General features: G+C 44.2%; 1 protein-coding gene across 1 annotated transcript in view; it reads right to left on the bottom strand.

Moving 5' to 3' along the window:
* Positions 1–3,050: 3,050 nt before the first annotated feature.
* The window catches only part of LOC121541848 (EH domain-containing protein 1), a 41,459-nt gene continuing 19,478 nt past the window's right edge, over positions 3,051–25,031 (bottom strand). Inside the window, exons 3-5 of the mRNA XM_041851177.2 lie at positions 5,672–6,084; positions 5,343–5,507; positions 3,051–5,180 (exon numbers count right to left, since the gene is read on the bottom strand). Coding sequence (XP_041707111.2) covers positions 4,659–5,180; positions 5,343–5,507; positions 5,672–6,084 — 1,100 coding nt within the window. The 3' untranslated portion in view covers positions 3,051–4,658. The remainder of the gene's footprint in view (positions 5,181–5,342; positions 5,508–5,671; positions 6,085–25,031) is intronic.

Consider the following 25,031-nt stretch of genomic DNA (forward strand, 5'->3'; position numbering starts at 1 on the left):
CCAGACTCGATCACCAGGGGCGTACACCGGCCCCTCACTGCGGTGGAGATCGGCGCTCGCTTTCTGACGACGGATGGCCCGCTGCAAGTGGACGTGTGCAGCGTTCCACGTCTCCTCCGAGTGCCGCACCCACTCATCCACCGCAGGAGCCTCGATCGGGTTCTGCTGCCACGGTGCCAGAACCGGCTGGTAACCTAACACACATTGGAAAGGGGTTAGATTGGTTGAGGAGTGGCGGAGAGAGTTCTGGGCCATCTCTGCCCAGGGGACATACCTCGCCCACTCCTCCGGCCGGCCCTGGCAATACGATCTAAGAAACCTACCCACATCCTGGTTCACACGTTCCACCTGCCCATTACTCTCCGGGTGGTAACCCGAGGTCAGGCTCACCGAGACCCCCAAACGCTCCATAAACGCCCTCCAGACTCTGGAGGTAAACTGGGGACCTCGATCAGACACTATATCCTCGGGTACCCCGTAGTGCCGGAACACGTGGGTGAATAGTGCTTCGGCGGTCTGTAGGGCAGTAGGAAGACCCGGCATTGGGAGCAGACGACAGGCCTTAGAGAACCGATCCACAACGACCAGTATAGTAGTACTCCCCTGTGAGGGGGGAAGGTCTGTGACGAAATCCACTGAGAGGTGAGACCATGGTCGTTGTGGAACGGGCAGGGGTTGTAACTTTCCCCTGGGCAGGTGTCTAGGCGCCTTACACTGGGCGCACACCGAGCAGGAGGAGACATAAACCCTCACATCCCTGGCTAACGTTGGCCACCAGTACTTAGCGCTAAGGCAGTGCACAGTCCGGCCAATACCAGGATGTCCAGAGGAGGGTGACGTGTGAGCCCAATATATCAGTCGATCCCGAACCTCGAGCGGAGCGTACGTCCGACCCACCGGGCACTGTGGAGGACTAGGGTCGGTGCACAACGCCCGCTCGATTTCAGCATCGACCTCCCACACTACCGGTGCCACCAGACAAGACTCCGGCAGTATGGGAGTGGGCTCAACGGACCTCTCCTCCGTGTCATACCGCCGAGACAGTGCGTCTGCCTTACCGTTCTGGGACCCAGGGATGTACGTGATCTTAAATACGAACCGGGCTAAAAACATGTTCCACTGCGCCTGGCGAGGGTTCAATCTCCTAGCTGCCCGGATGTACTCCAGGTTACGGTGGTCAGTCAAAATGAGAAAAGGGTGTTGAGCCCCCTCAAGCCAATGCCTCCACACCTTTAGGGCCTGTACCACGGCTAACAGCTCCCTGTCCCCTACGTCATAATTTCGCTCCGCCGGGCTGAGCTTTTTGGAGTAAAAAGCACAGGGGCGGAGTTTAGGTGGCGTGCCGGACCGTTGCGAAAGTATGGCCCCAATACCGGCCTCTGACGTGTCAAATGGTAAAGTGGGATTCGGATGTGCCAGCACCGTAGCCGAAGTAAACAGGTCCTTCAGTCTCCCAAAAGCCCTGTCTGCCTCGGCTGACCACTGCAAACGCACCGGACCTCCCTTCAACAGAGACGTTATGGGAGCTGCCACCTGTCCAAAACCCCGGATAAACCTCCGGTAGTAATTTGCAAACCCCAAAAACCGCTGCACCTCTTTAACAGTGGTTGGAGTTTGCCAATTACGCACGGCTGACACTCGGTCAACCTCCATCTTCACCCCTGACGCAGACAACTGATAACCCAAAAAGGAGATCGACTCCTGGAAAAACAGACATTTCTCTGCCTTGACATACAGGTCGTGCTCCAACAGCCTCCTCAACACTCGGCGCACCAGGGCTACATGCTCGGCTCGGGTAGAAGAGTACACAAGAATGTCATCAATGTACACGACCACACCCTGCCCCTGCATGTCCCTGAAGATCTCATCTACGAAGGATTGGAAGACTGAAGGAGCGTTCATCAACCCGTATGGCATGACGAGATACTCGTAATGACCTGAGGTGGTACTAAATGCTGTCTTCCATTCATCGCCCCCTCTAATGCGCACCAAGTTGTATGCGCTCCTGAGATCTAGTTTTGTGAAGAAACGCGCCCCGTGCAATGACTCCGTCATAGTCGCAATCAGCGGGAGTGGATAACTGTATTTCACCGTGATCTGATTGAGACTACGGTAATCAATGCACGGGCGCAAACCTCCATCCTTCTTCACAAAAAAGAAGCTTGAGGACGCAGGGGAAGTGGATGGCCGTATGTATCCTTGTCTCAGAGATTATATCATGCAAGGACTATTGTTGCTAGGAAATGTCTCGCCCTCACAGGAGACTGTGTGGGACCTGATTAGAAATGTATTTGTTTGTTTACAGAAAAGCAGGTTGATTTTGTTTGGTAAAAATTTATTTTTTGATAGTTTGTATGATATATATTTTTTTCCCCCACATTATTTCCTTTTTGGGATCCTTATTATCCACCCGCACAGTAGGTTGCGGAATGCACATCCAATTGTTGCGAATGCCATTATACCATAGAAGAGGAAGAGACGACAGGTCTTCATGCAAATTTTTTCATTGAAAAATACGGCACCAAACATTTCCTTTAGATGTAAAATTGCACAACTAAGATCTCTTAGGCAAAAACGTCCAAATTAATGACAGATTTCTTGAGTTCTTAGATTCATTCTGACTATTTTGAGGAAGTGTATACTGGCGACGGCGTATCAAAATGGACAAACTGTACCATTGCCGTTTTGTTTTGTTTTTTAAGCGGCCTTAAGGGAGTATGCGAGCACATGTTTGTTTCGGCTAGCCGAGTTCGGCTTGGCACCAGCCGAACTGAAGCAGGCTGACGCTGTCAACCCCGCGCATCACTACAGCAAGCTAACAACATTGGTTGCATGAGCTAACATTTTCCCACTGTGAACATGTGGCAAAGGGTTAACATAGAATAATGCATATTTGTACTAATATAGAGTATTTTACTAATGCATTTGAACAGATAGTACATGTTCATATAGTTCATTATAAGGACTACTGCACTGGAATGAACAAGGACAATTATGGCAGTGTTATCCAGTCATATCAAAACAGACAAAAAGTCTATGAAAAACAAATGTATTATAATACAATTTTATTTCAAAATAGAGACTAAAAACAATGTACATATGAACATTTAAGAGGGCTGTAAAGTTGAGGCACTTCTACATAAACTTCTACAGCGACTGTCATTGAAGGCTAACCAAAGATGTGACTGCCAGGGATCAAACTGGGATTTTGAAGCTGGTACTCTCCCCTAAAATCAGTTAATTGGTTTTCCATAAATATATTTGATCAGACATCTTGCCAATGCATACTGTATGCCCAACTAAATCTGGACGATATTTAAAAAAAAATCATATCATGATAAATTGACTGAAAAAAACGGCATAAAATGTAGCTTAAATTTCACAAATTTAATAATTTTGGACAAAATATATGGTTTACAGGAGACTTATCAGACAGATGTTACAAAAGACACCAGGTAGCTAGGCAACGTTGTCCAAGACAAAAGTTTGTCTGTGAGCTAATAAATCTACAAGTCAGTGACAATATGAGGGACAACAATCTGAACTTATCATTCTCCCTTCATCCCCAATGTTACAATAACGTAAGGTTGATGATCCGTCTGCATGTCAGTTGAGTCTACACAAGAGAACAAAGCAGAAGTATTTGGCATGCTGGGAAGAATACACTGTAATACATTGTCTATTGTTATTATTCATTGTGGGGTGACCTATCTTTGCCCTGCCACCAGGTAGCCCTATATTTGTGCTTCTGCAACTCTTGTTTCAAGACTAAAAAGCCACATTTCCTTTGAGGATTCACCCCAGTGTTTTACCCAAAAGGCTCAGACTTTTCTCTTGCTTCTGCAACTCTTTCTCTTGCTTCTGCAACTCTTTCTCTGTGCTTCTGCAACTCTTGTTTTCAGACTCTAAGAACACTTTGCTTTATAATGGCTTTAGAAAAACATACACATTGTTTTGATTAGAAATTATATCATATTATGGTTAAACGTTTGTAAGTAGAATAAACAATTGACTAAACTCGGACACAAATCACATCGAATTTAATGGAAGACAAGGATTAAATAACATTTTCCCCAGCATATATTTGTTATGAGTTCCCCTTATTTCTTTGTAATCGTTTATTGATTTGTTGAGTGACCTGTATAAGTATACAAACCCTCTTATATGAGAAAAAAATAATGAAAAGGGATGGCCCTACAATACATTTAATTCACTTTTGAACATGGCCCAATGTGGAAATTGAAATGTGATTGTATTGAAGGAGTGTGCACAAATGACCTCAAACGTCTTATGATAAAGATGAGAACTATAAGTAATAATAAAGACAGGGATTCACAGGTGATTAATAAGTTAAATGTTTTTCTCTTTCTTTTCTATTTTTGAATGGACTATGCTAATTGTCATATAGATACAGTCTCTAACATTAATTTCACCCCAACACCACAATTTATGTCACATTCCCATACCCCACACCTCCAGAACACCTTATCTAGACGGTTTCCACTCAAACACCCACTAACGGTCATATTTACCTTGGCCAAAAATACTAACCCTTTCCCTTTTAACTCATCCCACCCACCCCTCTCTCCCAAAAACCTCTAAGCCCCATTCTACTTGTTCAGGCCTATCCCAATGCCATATATGACAGATTTCCAACTCTACAGTCCCCTTTTAGAGGGGGGGATAAGGTGTTCTGGCAGGTCAGTGGGAAGCTCGTGCCCCTCAAGCTTCACCTTGATCAAGTGATTGGCAAGGGCAAACTCTTCGTCGTCCAGGAAACCGTCCTTATCAACGTCAGCCAGCTTCCAGATCTTCCCCAGCACTGTGTTGGGCAGCTTGGACTTCACCATTTCCTTCTTGGCCATGGCGCCCGACACTTTGCCGTTGACAGGAGACAGGGTGTAGAAGATCTCGTCGTAGGTGGGTTTGTCTCGTGCCACCACCCACTCCAGCTCATCAATGCCCTCGCCTGCACCCTCGCCGTAGCCATGGCCGAAGGGCCCATTCATGGTGCCCTCGAAGGCGCCACCTTGGACTGACTGGCTGGGCATGGCTGCCTCCTCCTGGCGGACGAGGGTCATGAGTTTGGCGATGTCGTTGGATAGCATGTCCTCAACGGCCTCCAGCAGCTTGGGCTTCACCACCTGGAACTTACTGAAGTCCTGGTTTGCCAAGATCTCCTGTGTGTTCATAAAAGTGAAAGGAGGTCAGGGGAATTCTAGTCAAGTAAAGGTATCTGCAATGCTCATCACCACTACTACCGCTATCATTACTTACATGGCCACTTCGGTTAACATAATTACTAGCTCCACTGGAAAAATAAATAATATATATTTGTGTACCTGCATCTTAGCTAGTTTGGGGAAGTCTCCGGGTGAGATCTGGTGCTCTTTCTCAATCCTGGTGTAGATCTCCCCCAGGTTGGCGATCAGCTCCTTCTTCTTATTATCCTTCCCAAACATGTTGGGCATCTCCTTCTTTAGAGAGCTGATGATGTAGGCGTGGACCTGGAGGGAGGGAAGACTAAATAAATCACATCTGGACCTAAACAGCTAACCACTGATCAATTTTGATTTTGGCACGAGGGTGATACAATAATGCAGTATAGTAATTGCTTTCGGAGATTAATGTTACTGTTAACATGCCCCAACATTTGAGACCTAGGTCTCACCTTGGCGAGGCGAGCCCGCTTGATGAGGTCATTGAGCTTCCTCAGAGCAGCATTCCGAGGCAGCCCCTGGATGTCCTTGAAAAGGTCCTGTTCCTCGGCCTCAAAAAGCTTCCGGTTGTCTGGGACCAGGAGCGGCTGAGCCCAAAAAGAACCGATGTACACCCGGATCACCTCTGGAGTGCCGACAATTTTACCAAGAGACCACATGAGGGCACCATAGACCCTCATCAGCTGCTGCGTGCCAATCTGGTCAGCCTTGTTCAGAACCACCCGCATCTTGTCCTCATGGTTCTTCAGGGCGCGGATCACCTCAGAGAACTCGTCTGAGATGTCCAGTTTGTGGGCGTCGAAGAGCAGGATGATGCGGTCAACACGCTCGGCAAACCACTCCAGCACTGCAGCAAAGTCATAACCTGAAGAGAGGAAAGAGGAACATTTTATAAGGGATGTGAAATCTTCAAAACAAACATGTGAATTAAATCCTTTTATCAAAAGGTTAAGATTTAAATCATATGAAAATGGTGTGAGATGTAGTCAAACAAATTCCAGCCCAACACAAGTTAAGGCATCTGTGATCATGTAAGGAGTGTAAATATTCACATAAATCCACACCAACTTGATTTCAATTGTGTGAGCCGCTCCTGGTAGTCCATGGGCCACCCACCAAAAAAAGAAAAGGCATTCCGTTACCCAGGAAACAAAACTTTAAGTTTCAACATCATTACGTAGATACTTTTATGAATATGAACACTGTGGTTCAAAACTTGTAAGTTTAACATTAATTGTTTTATATCTTTAATCAAAGTTATGATTCGAGGAAATATATTTTAACCATGGAAATATGTTTTAACCATGTACAGTGGTTTTCTGAACAACATTTCTGGTGGGTGACCCTTAGACTATAGTAAGAGTGTTTGTTTCTCTATGCAAATCAATAAACTCAGATTCCAGCTAATCCTGTCTCTATGGTCCCTCTCCACACGGCAACAGACACACACCCACCCAGCTACAGATCCAAAAACAGGTATATTTTACAATGAGAGAGACAAAATGTGTTTTTCCTGTGCCAGGAAAACCAAACAACACCCTCCTCCATCTTCCTCCCTCTTCTCACAGTGTGACACCGACACTGACCCTTCACCCATGACCTCCAGAGCATAGAAATGGATAAAGCAGAATCCAGTTCATTGAACGTGACACATCTAGTAAAGCCTTATGAAATTGATGTGATGATGCAAGCGAGTTTGGGCCTCACATTTCACCCTCATGTTCTAAAAGATAAGCATCAGGTATTATTCATAGTTGTTTTCTGGAGCACAATTTGTTGAACCCTAGCCTATATAAACACAATGAACAAAAATATAAAACACAACATGCAAGAATTTCTAAGATTTTCCAGTTCATATAAGGAAATCATTACATTTAAATAAATAAATTAGGCCCTAATCTATGGATTTCACATGACTGGGAATACAGCTATGCATCGGTTGGTTGATTGTGGCCTGTGGAATGTGGTCCCACTCCTCTTCAATAGCTGTGTGAAGTTGCTGGATATTGGCGGGAACTGGAACACGCTATCGTACACGTCGATCCAGAGCATACCAAACATGCTCAATGGATGACATGTCTGGTGAGTATGCAGGCCATGGAAGAATTGGGACATTTTCAGCTTCCAGGAATTGTGTACAGATCCTTGCGACATGGGGCCATGTATTATCATGCTGAAACATGATGTGATGGCGGCGGATGAATGGCACGACAATGGGCCTCAGGACCTCGTCATAGTATCTCTGTGCATTCAAATTGCCATCGATAAAATGCAATTGTGTTCGATGTCCGTAGCTTATGCCTGCCCATACCATAACCCCACCGCCACCACAGGGCACTCTGTAAACAACGTTGACATCAGCAAACCGCTCGCCCACACAACGCCATACACGTGGTCTGTGGTTGTGAGGCCGGTTAGACTTACTGCCAAATTCTCTAAAACGACATTGGAGGCAGCTTATGGTACAGAAATTAACATTCAATTATCAACCAACAGCTCTGGTGGACATTCCTGCAGTCAGTATGCCAATTGCACGCTCCCTCAAAACTTGAGACATCTGTGGCATTGTGTTGTGTGACAAAACTGCACATGTTAGTGGCCTTTTATTGTCCCCAGCACAAGTTGCACCTGTGTAATGATCATGCGGTTTAATAAGCTGCTTGATATGCCACACCTGTCAGGTGGATGGATTATCTTGGCAAAGGAGAAATGCTCACTAACAGGGATGTAAACAAATTTGTCCACAAAATTTGAGAGAAATTAGCTTTTTGTGCGTATGGAAAATTGCTGTGATCTTTTATTTCAGCTCATGAAACATGGGACCAACACTTTACATGTTGCTTTTATATTTTGTTCAGTGTATATATTTCACTCCAGAATAGAAGAGGATTCAATGTTTTTAAGCGATTGTTTTTGATCAACATGCAAAGGAAACCGTAAGACAAATTCTTGGTTCTGAATGAGGACAGACACTTTATACATTGCATTTGTCCCATCAAACTAGACATTCACAGTGATCTTTTAAATGAATGAAAGTCCATTCTATCCACTCTATTTCTACGACAGGGATGGCTTCTCCCCACCTCCACACACACACACATATCCTCCCCTGAATGACAAACAGGAAAGAGCCTTTGGCGCATAAATTGTGCAGCGGGGAGACACTGGGCCCACGAAGAGACCTCTTCCTCGCCTCTGTTTAGAATGGTTATTTATTTGTTCATTCTGAATTGAACTAGAGGGCAGCAGGGCACTAACTCTGCCTTGGTACGCTGTGCTGGAGGTGGAGACTAAACATAGTAATTGTGGCCATTCCCTTAAAAAAAACTAGCAGCGTCCAGTTTCTAAAATCGGTTTGGGAAGTAAAATGCAGAGAACAGTCTGACTCAGCGTTCCATTTGAGCAGCGAAAAACAGATTTGTCTTCATCTGATCTCACCATCTCTCTCGCTCTCTCTTACACATACATTAAAATACCTCCATTGTAAATGGTGCAGAGCTTTTTGTTATATGCAATAACTAAGCTACTCATAGCCTTGAAAAAAGACATAAATAAAATCATATTTCTGCTGATTCAACCAGAAGAGAAGCCCTAAAGGCATCAACCTGTCTGTGTGTGTAAAGCCTGATCTTGCTCTTTTTTCCTGTCTGTCGAAGGATTAGTGCTCGACTAATCATTAGCAATTGGGAAAAGACGAGAGACAAGATCCAACACAGAGTCAATTAAACAGTACAGTAGTTTGTTAGAATTATGTTATTCACTAGGATAATAAGCACAGAGAGTACTAATAATGGTGGCTGTAGTGAATCACAGGAAAGTATTCTTCCGTCAGCCTGGGTTTTGTGTCGATGTCAGCAGGATGTGTGATCTCTGGACCGATCCAATGAGGGCGTCACCTGGCAAAGTCCACGAGAACAGCTCCTCTTATCTCTACTCCCTTTAAGGAGGGATGTGCTGGTAATAAAGTCAGGGATGTCAAATCTACACCGAGGAGATTAAAAAGAACAGTACTGCATGTCACAATTCTTCACATTTAACCTGAAGGTTAATTGTTGCCACACCACATTGTAATTGAACAATCAATCTCTGGTGAAATAAAGTTGAACACTTCAAGGTGAGCTCAATCACAAGAGAGAAGGGACATTCTGGATATCTTTGAGAATGTCCAACCTCACCTCGTACCAGCCAATCAACTATATGTCAGGCCCACCCAGTCTGTTTCAAACAATGGCATTATTCATCATCTTATTCACTGATCTGCCTGATACAGATACGGTCAGGGTCAATTCTGCACTTCTTGCATTAACTAAAGAGTTGAATTGCCCCCAACCCTGGAGTGAGACAATTATTGGTGGAAGGTATTTTTCAGTTGTGTTTTTCCAGCAGCACAGCTAGCTAACCCGTCTTCCTTATTACAAACTTTAGGTAACACACTACATGGCCAAATCAGTGGATTCGGCTATTTCAGTCACACCCGTTGCTGACAAGTATATAAAATCGAGCACACAGCCATGCAATCTCCGTAGACAACCATTGGCAGTAGAATGGCCCGTGCTGAAGAGCTCAGTGACTTTTTGTGGTCCTCTGTAGCTCAATTGGTAGAGCATGGCGCTTGTAACGCCAGGGTAGTGGGTTCAATCCCCGGGACCACCCATACGTAAAAATTTATGCACACATGTCTGTAAGTCGCTTTGGATAAAAGCGTCTGCTAAATGGCATATTATTATTACTTTCAACGCGGCACCGTCATAGGATTCCACCTTTGCAACAAGTCAGTTGGTAAACTTTTTGCCCTGCTAGTGCAGCTTCGGTCAACTGTAAGTGCTTTTATTGTGAAGTGGAAACGCCTAGGAGTGGTAGGCCACACAAAATCATAGAACGGGATTGCGGAGTGCTGAAGCACGTAGCGCGTAAAAATTGTCTGTCCTCGGTTGCAACACACTACCGAGTTCCAAACTGCCTCTGGAAGCAACGTTAGCACAAGAACTGTTCGCCGGGAGCTTCATGAAAAGGGGTTTCCATGGCTGAGCAGCCGCACACAAGTCCAAGATCACCATGCGCAATGCCAAGCGTTGGCTGCAGTGGTGTAAAGCTCGCCGCCATTGGACTCTGGTGCAGTGGAAACGTGTTCTCTGGAGTGATGAATCACGGTACACCATCTGGCAGTCCGACGGACGAATCTGGGTTTGGCGGATGCCAGGAGAACGCTACCTGCCCCAATGCATAGTGCCAACTGTAAAGTTTGGTGGAGGAGGAATAATGGTCTGGGGCTGTTTTCCATGGTTCGGGCTAAGCCCCTTAGTTCCAGTGAGGGGAAATCTAAGCGCTACAGCATACAATGACATTCTAGACGATTCTGTGTTCCAGCTTTGTGGCAACAGTTTGGGGAAGACCCTTTCCTGTTTCCGCATGACAATGCCCCCATGCACAAAGAGAGGTCCATACAGAAATGGTTTCTCGAGATCGGTGTGGAAGGACTTGATTTGCCTGCACAGAGCCCTGACCTCAACCCCATCGAACACCTTTGGGATGAATTGGAACGCCGACTGCGAGCCAGGCGTAATTGCCCAACATCAGTGCCCAACCTCAGTAATTCCCTTGTGGCTGAATGGAAGCAAGTACCCGCAGCAATGTTCCAACATCTAGTGGAAAGCCTAACCAGAAGAGCGGAGGCTGTTATAGCAGAAAAGGGGGGACCAACTCCATATTAATGCCCATGATTTTGGAATGAGAAGTTTGACGAGCATGTGTCCACATAGCTTTGGCCATGTAGTGTATCTGCTATCAGCAACTATCTGCTATGAATGCACGCATGGAGTTGAGAACGATACCAAACCAGGAGAGATCATTTCTCATTTCAAAATGATGCAATGATAGAGAATGTGGCACTGCCTAGGGTGAGAATGATCACTGTATGCCGAGCTGGTGGAGAATGTCAGTGTCATACTCAGATGCCTATATGAAGCATAGGTTAGAAATTTGAGACAATCCTTGCAGGGCTCAGAAATAGACATACTCAGCTGTCCGTCCGATAGCAGCACGCCTGTTTGTATGCGTCTAGGCACCTACACTGCAAGACAACCGGCACAGTCTACTCAACTCATCTCTAATAACTATCTCCTCTGTATCCCCTTGTGAAATGGCTAGCTTTTCACACTAATGGGGATCATTCGCCCTCTCCAGTTAATAGAAAGGCTTGGAACAGAGGAAGGATCTAGGAATGGAAATTTTAATTCCACAATACAATGGCTGATGACATATTTGTTGGAACATGTTGGAATCCTGTATGGCCGGAGGTCAAACGATTCATTGTGGGGTGTGTGAATGCATGCGTTCAATAAACTAAAACTGAACTTAATAAATTTCAGAAATATAAAAACAGGCATATGGTGGCGGACATGACCACTCTTTCTCCTTTAAGGTTAAGGAACCAGCCACGTTGCATAAGCTGTCTGTTGTCACCACGTGTTCAAATCTCTTCCAGTCAGCAGACACAGCAACCCCTTTATTACCAGCCTTAATTTGCCAAGAAATGTCTAAGCGTGAGAGAGAATGCCTGTGACACCCGAAACCTGACACCCGGGAGAAAACTTGGGAGTCACCGAGGAGGACCTTGAGCATGTATACAGTAAATAATGAACGGTCTGTCTAAGTGAACCTTGCAAGACACGCTAGAGTGACAAGGACATCGCCTCATTCAGCTGCCGTCCCTTCACAGATGAAGTAGTAACCTAGATTCACTACTGTAATCCTGACAAGGCAAAATAGCAGTGTCCTTATAAGGAAAAGTCCTCACTCTAGCACCCCAAAAGAAAGGTAGCTAAATAGCCTACTCTTTATTCCATATAGCCTAGTCAAGCAGGCCATAGTATTATGATTAACAGAATTGTAAAGCAGTCATGGAGCTGAGCGAATAGACAAATACAGAGTCAGAAGACTTGGATATTATTAACCGCCCTTGCAAGGTCTGAGCCAGGGCAAATGGAGATAAGTATCACTTTGAGGCAGATAACACAATACAATTAAAAACCAAAAACTACGTTTTAATTGAGATTTAGGCATTGGTATGAAGCCGAAAAAGGAAATTCACCAGCACCACAATGCCTACACTCAACCCATGCTCTACCAAGGTTTTCCAGCACACTGCTTTGACCTACTACAGTAGCTAAGCTTTGACCTACTACAGTAGAAATGTTGGTCTATTGTACTTCAAGCAATGTAGGTCAAGTGCAGGTTAAATTATATAAAAACAAGCTTTGCTTTTATACTTACAAGACCATCATGCTTGATTGAGCGAGCGGTTGTCTTGTAGTAATGTGGTACCTGCCTGTATTTTCTTAAATCTTTTAGCAATACATGTTGGAACGGGGTTGAGGTCAGGGCTCTGTGCAGGCCAGTCAAGTTCTTCCACACTGATCTCGACAAACCATTTCTGTATGGACCTCGCTTTGTGCACGGGGGCATTGTCATCCTGAAACAGGAAAGGGCCTTCCCCAATCTGTTACCACAAAGTTGGAAGCACATTATCGTCTAGAATGTCATTGTATGCTGTAGTGCTAAGATTTTCCTTCATTGGAACTAAGGGGCCTAGCCCGAACCATGGAAAACAGCCCCAGACCATTATTCCTCCTCCACCTAACTTTACAGTTGGCAGAAATCTGACAAACTGATTTGTTGGAAAGGTGGCATCCTATGACGGTGTCACGTTGAAAGTCACTGAGCTCTTCAGTAAGGCCATTCTACTGCCAATGTTTGTCTATGGAGATTGCATGGCTGTGTGCTCGATTGTATACACCTGTCAGCAACGGGTGTGGCTGAAATAGCCAAATCCACTAATTTGAAGGGGTGTCCACATACTTTTGTATATATAGTGTATATGCTCTCTTAGGTAAATAAATTAAACTAGCTCCAGTAGGCTAATCTTTTTGAGTGTGAACTGTATTACTGTACTGTACTGTATTATACGGACTGGAATTACGCACATAGTTCAAACCATGATAAAGCAGAAGAGAACATGCGATTCTAGTGCAGCACATGCGGCTTACAAAGTTACAATTATAGGCTAGCGAATTTGATTTTAAATATAATAGGGCCTATTTGTATAATTAGTAGGCTGACGCATATATACACACTTCATAATATTTCCCCTAATGTTGTTAGCCTACCTCCTCTTTTTCTCTCTATTGTTGCTTCATTCCTTCCTCGCTTTCAACAGTTAAATGAAATAAGTTTTGTTGTCCTTATCGTCATCATTCTAATGACATCCTTGAATAATATAGGACTAGAAATAGATGCAGAAGGCTTTCACTTCTCTTCACAAAGATTTTTATTTTTTTATTTTATTTCACCTTTATTTAACCAGGTAAGCCAGTTGAGAACAAGTTCTCATTTACAACTGCGACCTGGCCAAGATAAAGCAAAGCAGTGCGATAAAAACAACAACAGAGTTACATATGGGGTAAAAAAAAAACATAAGGTCATAAAATACAACAGAAAATATATATACAGTGTGTGCAAATGTAGCAAGTTATGGAGGTAAGGCAATAAATAGGCTATAGTGCAAAATAATTACAATTAGTATTAACACTGGAATGCTAGATGTGCAAGAGATTATGTGCAAATAGAGATACTGGGGTGCAAAAGAGCAAAATAAATAACAATATAGGGATGAGGTAGTTGGGTGGGCTAATTTCAGATGGGCTGTGTACAGGTGCAGTGATCGGTAAGGTGCTCTGACAACTGATGCTTAAAGTTAGTGAGGGAGAAAAGAGTCTCCAGCTTCAGAGATTTTTGCAATTCGTTCCAGTCATTGGCAGCAGAGAACTGGAAGGAATGGGGGCCAAAGGAGGTGTTGGCTTTGGGAATGACCAGTGAGATATACCTGCTGGAGCGCAGACTACGGGTGGGTGCTGCTATGGTGACCAATGAGCTAAGATAAGGCGGGGATTTGCCTAGCAGTGATTTATAGATGGCCTGGAGCCAGTGGGTTTGACTGACGAACATGTAGTGAGGACCAGCCAACAAGAGCGTACAGGTCACAGTGGTGGGTAGTGTATGGGGCTTTGGAGACAAAACGGATGGCACTGTGATAGACTACATCCAATTTGCTGAGTAGAGTGTTGGAGGCTATTTTGTAAATGACATCGCCGAAGTCAAGGATCGGTAGGATAGTCAGTTTTACGAGGGCATGTTTGGCAGCATGAGTGAAGGAGGCTTTGTTGCGAAATAGGAAGCCGATTCTAGATTTAACTTTGGATTGGAGATTCTTAATGTGAGTCTGGAAGGAGAGTTTACAGTCTAACCAGACACCTAGGTATTTGTAGTTGTCCACATACTCTAGGTCAGACCCGTCGAGAGTGGTGATTCTAGTCGGGTGGGCGGGTGCCAGCAGCGTTCGATTGAAGAGCATGCATTTAGTTTTACTAGTGTTTAAGAGCAGTTGGAGGCTACTGAAGGAGTGTTGTATGGCATTGAAGCTCGTTTGGAGGTTTGTTAACACAGTGTCCAATGAAGGGCCAGATGTATACAAAATGGTGTCGTCTGCTTAGAGGTGGATCTGAGAGTCACCAGCAGCAAGAGCGACATCATTGATATACACGGAGAAAAGAGTCGGCCCAAGAATTGAACCCTGTGGCACCCCCATAGAGACTGCCATAGGTCCAGACAACAGGCCCTCCGATTTCACACATTGAACTCTATCTGAGAAGTAGTTGGTGAACCAGGCGAGGCAGTCATTTGAGAAACCAAGGCTATTTAGTCTGCCAATAAGAATGCGGTGGTTGACAGAGTCGAAAGCCTTGGCCAGGTCGATGAAGACGGCTGCACTGTACTGTCTATTATCGATCGCGGTTATAATATCGTTTAGGACCTTGAGCGTGGCTGAAGTGCACCCATGACCAGCTCGGAAACCGGATTGCATAGCGGAGAAGGTACGGTGGGATTCGAAATGGTTGGTGATCTGTTTGTTAACTTGGCTTTCAAATACTTTCGAAAGGCAGGGCAGGATGGATATAGGTCTGTAACAGTTTGGATCTAGAGTGTCACCCCCTTTGAAGAGGGGGATGACCGCGGCAGCTTTCCAATCTCTGGGGATCTCAGACGTTACGAAAGAGAGGTTGAACAGGCTAGTAATAGGGGTTGTGACAATTTCTGCGGCTAGTTTTAGAAAGAAAGGGTCCAGATTGTCTAGCCCAGCTGATTTGTAGGGGTCCAGATTTTGCAGCTCTTTCAGAACATCAGCTGTCTGAATTTGTGTGAAGGAGAAGCGGGGGGGGGGCATGGGCAAGTTGCAGCGGAGGGTGCAGAGTTGGTGGCCGGGGTAGTGGTAGCCAGGTGGAAAGCATGGCCAGCCGTAGCAAAATTCTTCTTGAAATTCTCGATTATTGTAGATTTATCGGTGGTGATAGTGTTTCCTAGCCTCAGTGCAGTGGGCAGCTGGGAGGAAGTGCTCTTATTCTCCATGGACTTTACAGTGTCCCAAAACTTATTGGAGTTAGTGCTACAGGATGCAAATTTCTGTTTGAAAAAGTTAGCCTTTGCTTTCATGACTGCTTGTGTATATTGGTTCCTAACTTCCCTGAAAAGTTGCATATCGCGGGGGCTATTTGATGCTAATGCAGTACGCCACAGGATGTTTTTGTGCTGGTCAAGGGCAGTCAAGTCTGAGGAGAACCAGGGGCTATATCTGTTCTTAGTTCTGTATTTTTTGAATGGGGCATGTTTATTTAAGATTGAGAGGAAATTACTTTTAAAGAACAACCAGGCATCCTCTACTGACGGAATGAGATCTATATCCATCCAGGATACCTGGGCCAGGTCAATTAGGAAGGCCTGCTCGCTAAAGTGTTTTAGGGAGCGTTTGACAGTGATGAGGGGTGGTCGTTTGACCGCGGACCCGTTACGGACGCAGGCAATAAGGCAGTGATCGCTGAGATCCTGGTTGAAGACAGCGGAGGTGTATTTAGAGGGTAAGTTAGTCAGGATGATATCTATGAGGGTACCCATGTTTACGGATTTAGGGTTGTACCTGGTAGGTTCGTTGATAATTTGTGTGAGATTGAGGGCATCTAGTTTGGATTGTAGGATGGCCGGGGTGTTAAGCATATCCCAATTTAGGTCACCAAGCAGTACGAACTCTGAGGATAAATGGGGGGCAATCAATTCACATATGGTATCCAGGGCACAGCTGGGGGCTGAGGGGGGTCTGTACCAAGCGGCAACAGTGAGAGACTTATTTCTGGAAAGGTGGATTTTTAGAAGTAGAAGCTCAAACTGTTTGGGCACAGACCTGGATAGTATGATAGAGCTCTGCAGGCTCTCTCTACAGTAGATTGCAACTCCACCCCCTTTGGCAGTTCTATCTAGACGGAAAATGTTATAGTTGGGGATGGAAATTTCAGAATTTTTGGTGGCCTTCCTAAGCCAGGATTCAGACACTGCTAGAACATCAGGGTTGGTGGAGTGTGCTAACGCAGTGAATAACTCAAACTTAGGAAGTAGACTTCTGATATTTACGTGCAAGAAACCAAGACTTTTGCGTTTACAGAAGTCAGCAAATGATAGCGCCTGGGGAGTAGGAGTGATACTGAGGGCTGCAGGGCCTGGCTTAGCCTCTACATCACCAGAGGAACAGAGGAGGACTAGAATAAGGATACGGCTAAAGGCTTTAAGAACTGGTCTTCTAGTGCGTTCGGTACATAGAATAAAGGGGGCAGATTTCCGGGCGTTGTAGAAAAGATTCAGGGCATTATGTACAGACAAGGATATGGAAGGATATGAGTAAAGTGGAGGTAAACCTAAGCGTTGGGTAACAATGAAAGAGATAGCATCACTGGAGGCACCAATTGAGTCGGTCTCCGCATGTATGGGGGGTGGGACAAAGGAGCTATCTAAGGCAGGTTTAGCTGGGCTGGGGGATCTACAGTGAAATAGTACAATTAGAAATAACCCGAAACAACAATAAGCTAACCATATTGACAAGGGAGAGAGGCATAAAGCAATCAAGGTGTAATTTGAGAGAGCTAAGACAACAGCTGGTAATGACGACACAGTTTGGGCTGAGGCTAAACATAAACAGGATGCAGTACCGTAAAAAGGAACAGTCCAGCAGACATCAGCTGTATAGCTGAGTTATAAGGTCCGGTGAACAGCAATAGGATAGTTCGGAGGTAGTTCGGGGGCTGCTAAAGCACTAGCGAGCAAGAGGGCACGGCTAGCGTGTGCTAGCAGGCCGGGGCTAGCAGATGGAATCTTCGTGGTCAACGTCGTAACGGGAAGCCTGTTGTAAAATCTACCTCATCAGACGATTTCGTCGGGCAGACCAGTCGTGTAGGATCGGCTGGGCTCCGTGTCAACACTAGGTGGTCCCGTCCGGTTGACAGAGAGGTAGATAGCCGGGAGATGGGAGATGGGCCTAGCTCAGGATGATTAGCCAGACCTCAACGTCCATTTTGTTGCAGCTAGCTGGTAGCGATGAATCCGGAGTTAAAGGTCCAGTGATTCAGTGATTCCGGCAGAAAAACTGATATGTTCTGGGTCGATAACGCGCTGTGCAGACAGTGCAGACTGGCCGAATAATAGTCCAGACTAGAGCTGGCTGGTAGGTGGTGCAGGCCACGGACAATGGTGAAAAACCGCTAACAGTAGCTGATAGCAAGTAGCTAGTTAGCTGGCTACTCCCGTCCGGTAGACCTAGAGGTAGATAGCCGGGATATGAGCCTGGCTCTAGGCTAGCTCGAGGCTAACTGATCCTTGCATCGGGGGCAGTGGTGATTAGCCAAACAGCAACATCCATTCGGTTGCGGCTAGCTAGTTGCGATCCGGTGATTAATGTCCAGTGATTAAATTATTCCGGCAGAAAATCCAATGTTCTGGGTGAAATAGCAACTGTGGCTAATAGCAAGTAGCTAGTTAGCTGGCTAGCTAGTTTCAACTGGAGATTCTAGATAAAAGGTAAGTCAATAATAGAATCCGTTCCACATTGAGTGAGGCGGGTTGCAGGAAAGCATTCCTGGTGACTATCTCATGAAGCTGGTTGAGAGAATGCCAAGATTGTGCAAAGCTGTCATCAAGGCAAAGGGTGGCTATTTGAAGAATCTCAAATATAAAATATATTTTGATTTGTTTAACACTCTTTTGGTTACTACACGATTCCATATGTGTTATTACATAGTTTTGACATCTTCACTATTATTCTACAATGTAAAATTTTTTTAAAAATAAAGAAAAACCCTTGAATGAGTAGGTGTGTCCAAACGTTTTACTGGTAATGTATATTGAGATAGATATAGATATATATATATATATCAATATATATCTCTATATCTATCTAAAAGAGGATTATCTATTTTGGATGCAATTTGACTGGAGTTGATGGAGAGAGAGAGAGAAATACTGCGAGAGAGTGTTCGTGCGTGCACTGATTTAAAGCAACGATATTCAAGTGATTGGCTGTTTTAAAACTCTGCAGCTGCAAATAATATATATATTTTTTACAATCTTTACAATTAAAAAAACAAGGTGACCCACGAAAGCCAGTTGGAGATGGGTAAATTAGACGCGCATTCTGTCTTTATATTACTGTTGCATATGCTATGCTGCAGCAAGCGTAGGCCGACCTGTCACAAGAAAAAAAAGTTACCATGAGATGATAGGTCTACTACATGCATTGTGAACTGTGCTCCATACTGAGATGGGCTGTCTGTCCCCACCCTGAGCGTTGATTCATCATGCAGAGGCCATAGAGAAGCTATTTTACATTATGAAGCTTACCGTAGTTTTCCAGAACAGTTGAGCCAGTCACGTGTTTGTTTTGTAAATAGCACAACAGGAGAGAGTGGGAGCAGGTGAGTCCAGCTGTGTATTGACAGGGGTTGCGTTTTATATTGAAAGTCAGTGGGGGGTTTTTTGCTTCAAGAGAGTGATCAGGGACGTGCAACTATAGTTTTCCTTCACAGAAAATACATTAGTGCAACACAGTCGGCAGAAAATAGCTTCATTTTCATCAGATGACAACATAAGCGCAATGCTATTTGGCTGGCAGCAATACAAGTAAATTAGCTTACAATGAAAAAGCAAGGTCTTTTTTTGCAAAAACGATGCATGGACATCATATGTCTAATGTTTAGCATAGAAAGAATGTAGCCAGCTACATTTCCTAATGTTTTGCTTACAGTTGATCTTGCATTTTACCGGATTAAAGTAGGCTGGCTACACCAAGAAAAGTACTGGAGAAAAGTAGCTCCACATCAGTCAGAGCCCTGTCTGCTGATAGATGAGAATTCATGAACGGGCATTCTGAGTAGAGAAGTGCAACTGAACCACGAAATTAGCCTGATGCCGAGCAGAAATTACAATAAGAAGCATTTTACATCTGCGTTTACAAAACGCAGCAAGATATTTCTTATGTATTTTATATTTTTTCCTGAGTGAAAAACACAGAATTCTGCATTAACTCGACCCCTACATTTAACTTCCTAGTTAATCTAAGTAAGTGGCTGAATTAATAAGGTGACGGGGCAACATATTGCATCAACATTTTGTTCATTTGCACAAAGTCTCTCGTTCACATTTGCTTGTAAATGTCCAAACTCACCAAAAATGACATATGGTAGCGCCTACCTACAGTGCATTCGGAAAGTATTCAGACCCCTTGACTTTTTCCACATTTTGTTACGTTACAGCCTTATTCTAAAATGGATTAAATTGTTTCCCCCCCACTCAATCTACACACAATAACCTATAATGACAAAGCAAAAACAGGTTTAGAAATGTTTGCAAATTCATTAAAAAAAAGAACTGGGGGTGCAACTCAATATTAGGAACGTCTTCTTAATGTTTTGTACACAGCGTATAGTTAAACAATAAGGCACAAGGGGTTGTGGTATATGGCCAATATAACACAGCTAAGGGCTGTTCTTAAGCACGACACAATGCAGAATGCCTGGATACAGCCATTAGCCGTAGTATATTGGCCATATACCACAAACCCTCTAAGTGCCTTTTTGATTTTATAAACTGGTTACCAAGGTAATTAGAACAGTAAAAAGTAATTTTGTCATTCCCATGGTTTGATATACCACAGTCTGATATACCACAGCTTTCAGGGTTCAAACCACCCAATTTATAAACAGGACACTGTGAAGTCCATTATTCCACTGAAGAATTAGGCTGTTTGAGCAGGTTTGAATCCTAAACAACCTGCATACACATTGTTTGAAGGACAATACACCAATATAGCTACTGTAGTAGGTCAAAGCTGTGTGCTGGAAAACATTTACATTTTAGTCATTTAGCAGACGCTCTTATCCAGAGCGACTTACAGTTAGTGAGTGCATACATTTTCATACTTCAAAACCTTGGTAGAGCATGGGTGGAGTAGGCATTGTGGTGCTCATGGATTTCCTTTCTTTTTCAGTTTAAGACCGATGCCTACTTCTCACTTAAAACTTAAGTTTTTTGTTTAGAATTTCCATGGTTTATACACTGGAAGGTGATTACATTATAACACAACAATACATAAAGTAAAAATACACAATGACAAATGGCAACAGAAATAATGTAGTTATTAGTATTTAGTTAATATTAAAACAGCAGATTTTTCAGAGGGATGCAAAAAAACTAACCCATTTAAGCCAATATGGAGTAAACTGGAAAAAAGAATCAAGCAAGCTCCTGGAAAATACAAATAATCAACATGTAGCCTACCCATCAACTATTTACAGTGGGGAGAACAAGTATTTGATACACTGCCAATTTTGCAGGTTTTCGTACTTACAAAGCATGTAGAGGTCTGTCATTTTTATCATAGGTACACTTCAACTGTGAGAGACGGAATCTAAAATAAAAATCCAGAAAATCACATTGTATGATTTTTAAGTAATTAATTTTCATTTTATTGCATGACATAAGTATTTGATCACCTACCAACCAGTAAGAATTCCGGCTCTCACAGACCTGTTAGTTTTTCTTTAAGAAGCCCTCCTGTTCTCCACTCATTACCTGTATTAACTGCACCTGTTTGAACTCATTACCTGTATAAAAGACACCTGTCCACACACTCAATCAAACAGACTCCAACCTCTCCACAATGACCAAGACCAGAGAGCTGTGTAAGGACATCAGGGATAAAATTGTAGACCTGCACGAGGCTGGGATGGTCTACAGGACAATAGGCAAGCAGCTTGGTGAGAAGGCAACAACTGTTGGTGCAATTATTAGAAAATGGAAGAAGTTCAAGATGATGGTCAATCACCCTCGGTCTGGGGCTCCATGCAAGATCTCACCTCGTGGGGCATCAATGATCATGAGGAAGGTGAGGGATCAGCCCAGAACTACACGGCAGGACCTGGCCAATGACCTGAAGAGAGCTGGGGCCACAGTCTCAAAGAAAACCATTAGTAACACACTACGCCGTCATGGATTAAAATCCTGCAGCGCACGCAAGGTCCCCCTGCTCAAGCCAGCGCATGTCCAGGCCCGTCTGAAGTTTGCCAATGACCATCTGGATGATCCAGAGGAGGAATGGGAGAAGGTCATGTGGTCTGATGAGACAAAAATATAGCTTTTTGGTCTAAACTCCACTCGCTGTGTTTGGAGGAAGAAGAAGGATGAGTACAACCCCAAGAACACCATCCCAACCGTGAAGCATGGAGGTGGAAACATCATTCTTTGGGGATGCTTTTCTGCAAAGGGGACAGGACGACTGCACCGTATTGAGGGGAGGATGGATGGGGCCATGTATCGCGAGATCTTGGCCAACAACCTCCTTCCCTCAGTAAGAGCATTGAAGATGGGTCGTGGCTGGGTCTTCCAGCATGACAACGACCCAAAACACACAGCCAGGGCAACTAAGGAGTGGCTCCGTAAGAAGCATCTCAAGGTCCAGGAGTGGCCTAGCCAGTCTCCAGACCTGAACCCAATAGAAAATCTTTGGAGGGAGCTGAAAGTCCGTATTGCCCAGCGACAGCCCCGAAACCTGAAGGATCTGGCGGTCTGTATGGAGTAGTGGGCCAAAATCCCTGCTGCAGTGTGTGCAAACCTGGTCAAGACCTACAGGAAACGTATGATCTCTGTAATTGCAAACAAAGGTTTCTGTACCAAATATTAAGTTCTGCTTTTCTGATGTATCAAATACTTATGTCATGCAATAAAATGCAAATGAATTACTTAAAGATCATACAATGTGATTTTCTGGATTTTTGTTTTAGATTCCGTCTCTCACAGTTGAAGTGTACCTATGATAAAAATTACAGACCAAAATCGGCAGTGTATCAAATACTTGTTCTCCCCACTGTACATACATTATTGACATTAGGTGGCTTGGCGAGCAAGGCATTAAGTGACACGAACCGCTCGGTGTTCTGCGCCAGCAGAGGGCCTGTGCTACTTCTCTCATCCACCTAGGTGGAAACGACTTAGGAGGAGCTGGATGTTCCAGTGGGCCCAGAAGATAAAGAAGTGCATTGAGAGGGCCCAGCGCTCCGTCAGTCAGCTGGTGTACGCATTTCAGGGAACAAAATCCGCCACCCTGCCATTACTCCAGTACAGTAGATGATGTTGGATGCCAACCGCTGATAAACCCCACAGAAAAAGAGGCGGGGGCAACAACACTGGTAGCTAGCTAGCTCGGACAACAGTAGAGTGTCCTTCGGCCCCGCCTGTCGGGCACGGTTTTCCTGCAGTTCTGTTAACTACGGCGAGGGCAGGTGTTCGGCATGCGGGAGCAAAGGACGCTGTGCTAGCTAGTTAGCTAGTTAGCTAGCAGGAACCCAATAGAATGCTCGAGGGGTGGCCCGAATTGCAGGCCTCAATCACACACTATTGGCAAGACACGCGCAGTAGTACACGTACGTACACGTACACACACACACCACAGTCCCTGTCCATTGCCACTCAGCAATGCTCTTTGAAGAGCCACCTAATAATTGAAAATAAGCACACACCGTGCGTGTGCGGGCTGGTGTGTTGGGACTGGGGTGTCAACTATACACGAAAGAGAATGGTCAGAACTCTGCCTATTTCTACCATTTCTCTTCTTAATATCTGATTTTAAACCTAACCTTAACCACACAGCTAACCTTATGCCTAACCCTAACCGTAACCACACAGCTAACCTTATGCCTATCCCTAACCTTAAATTAAAACCAAAAAGCACATTTGTGTTTTTATGAATTTTTACAATAACCAATTTTGACTTTGTGGCAACTAGTGGAAACCCTTCAGATTCCATGCCGGTGACATTAACGCTTATGCTTCGGACACACCGACTGCTTCATTGCGTTTTGGTACACCAGAAGTATATTCATTTCCAATGGAACGCTGCGTTTGCCTTGCAGCATTGCGTTGCAGAGGCAGTTGCAGTGCGTTCTATGTGGTGCATACGTTGGATTTATCGAACGTCTGCGTCAAACTGTATGCGTAAACAGGTTGACAGAAATGGTAGCAGAAGGTGAATGTTGAACTTTTGTTGCACACATATCTAGATGATGCTGCATACTATTTTGCGCAATGACGCAGTCGGTGTGTTCAAAGCGTTTGCGTAACATTCACAATTTCTGTCAACCCGTTCACGCATACAGTTTGACGCATACGTTCGACGGCAAAAGTGGAAATATTTTAACTCTGGTGGCAAGTCCCGTCTACTGTGGCGGCTGAAGGCATTCACCACCAGTCTCAAAGGCATTTACCATCGTGCTTGCGCAAAGGTCGCGCAAGCAAGCAATAAAGTTGGTGTTTAACCTGGGAGCACCTGCACTCCCCTGGCTACTTTTTACTTGGATGGTGACTTCAGGTTTTGGGAATACATTGAAAAGTAACTTGACACTGTGTTAATCAGCCAGCGCACATTTGGATTATAAAGACAAGAAGAAAATTGCATTGATAGAGGGAGCATACTGAATGCTGTAACGTTAGCTAGCTACATTGCTAAGCAAGCAGGATTGACTAATGTATGGAGTAACGTTAGCTAATGTTAACGTTAGATGAGCAATACCAATTGCATGTATTATACATTAGCAGCATGGCAGTTTCCACAAAGTTTGGCATTGACTATGAACTTTACTTAGCTAGCTAGCTAGCTAGTTGTGCTTTGTTTGTGGAAGAATGTGGGATTGCTATATTGTGCCGGTGCATGATCCGTACATTCAGCTAACATTAAAGCCTTTAAATGACGTAAATGTAAATGTAAATGTTGTAACTAGCAATATCAGCCAAGAACGTTCGCCATCTTATTTGTGTTTATTACACCAAGTGTCAAAGCCAACAGTTTACACAGATGACTTCAGCCATGTAAAAAACCTTCCATAGCAAAATATAGTTAGATTCCTTTGCTTGTAGTTTGCCTCTCAACCGACTGGTGTTAGCTAGCTACTAGCACTTTTAATGCGCAACCCAACTGCTTTGGTCCAGTTTTAGAACTCAGATTCGCATTGTCAGAAATGCTACAACAATGTAGCACATAGTTGGTTCTTAATGGACATAAATGAGCACGTGAGAGTGATAAATTATACATTTAATAAAAACTGTTGCACCTACAAACGTATTCAGTCCGAAAGGTGGCAAGTCGAATGGTCACTTTATGGATGCTGTAGCCTCGTTTTAATCAGACATCTAGAATTTCAGTTAGGTTTGGGCAAATAAATAATGGCCAACAAAGACATTCTGTTAACAGAGCTATTAGATGAAAATGAAAACAAAAGAAGGGAAATTAGTTTGGAGTGGGATGAGAGAATTTGTGAGGGGAGATGGACTGACAGCATTCAGTTTGGACATGTGCCACAGGGACAATGGGGAAGTGTACTGCAGTGACCCTGC

Source organism: Coregonus clupeaformis, chromosome 27, assembly GCF_020615455.1.
Source record: "Coregonus clupeaformis isolate EN_2021a chromosome 27, ASM2061545v1, whole genome shotgun sequence".
Taxonomy (NCBI): Eukaryota; Metazoa; Chordata; class Actinopteri; order Salmoniformes; family Salmonidae; genus Coregonus; species Coregonus clupeaformis.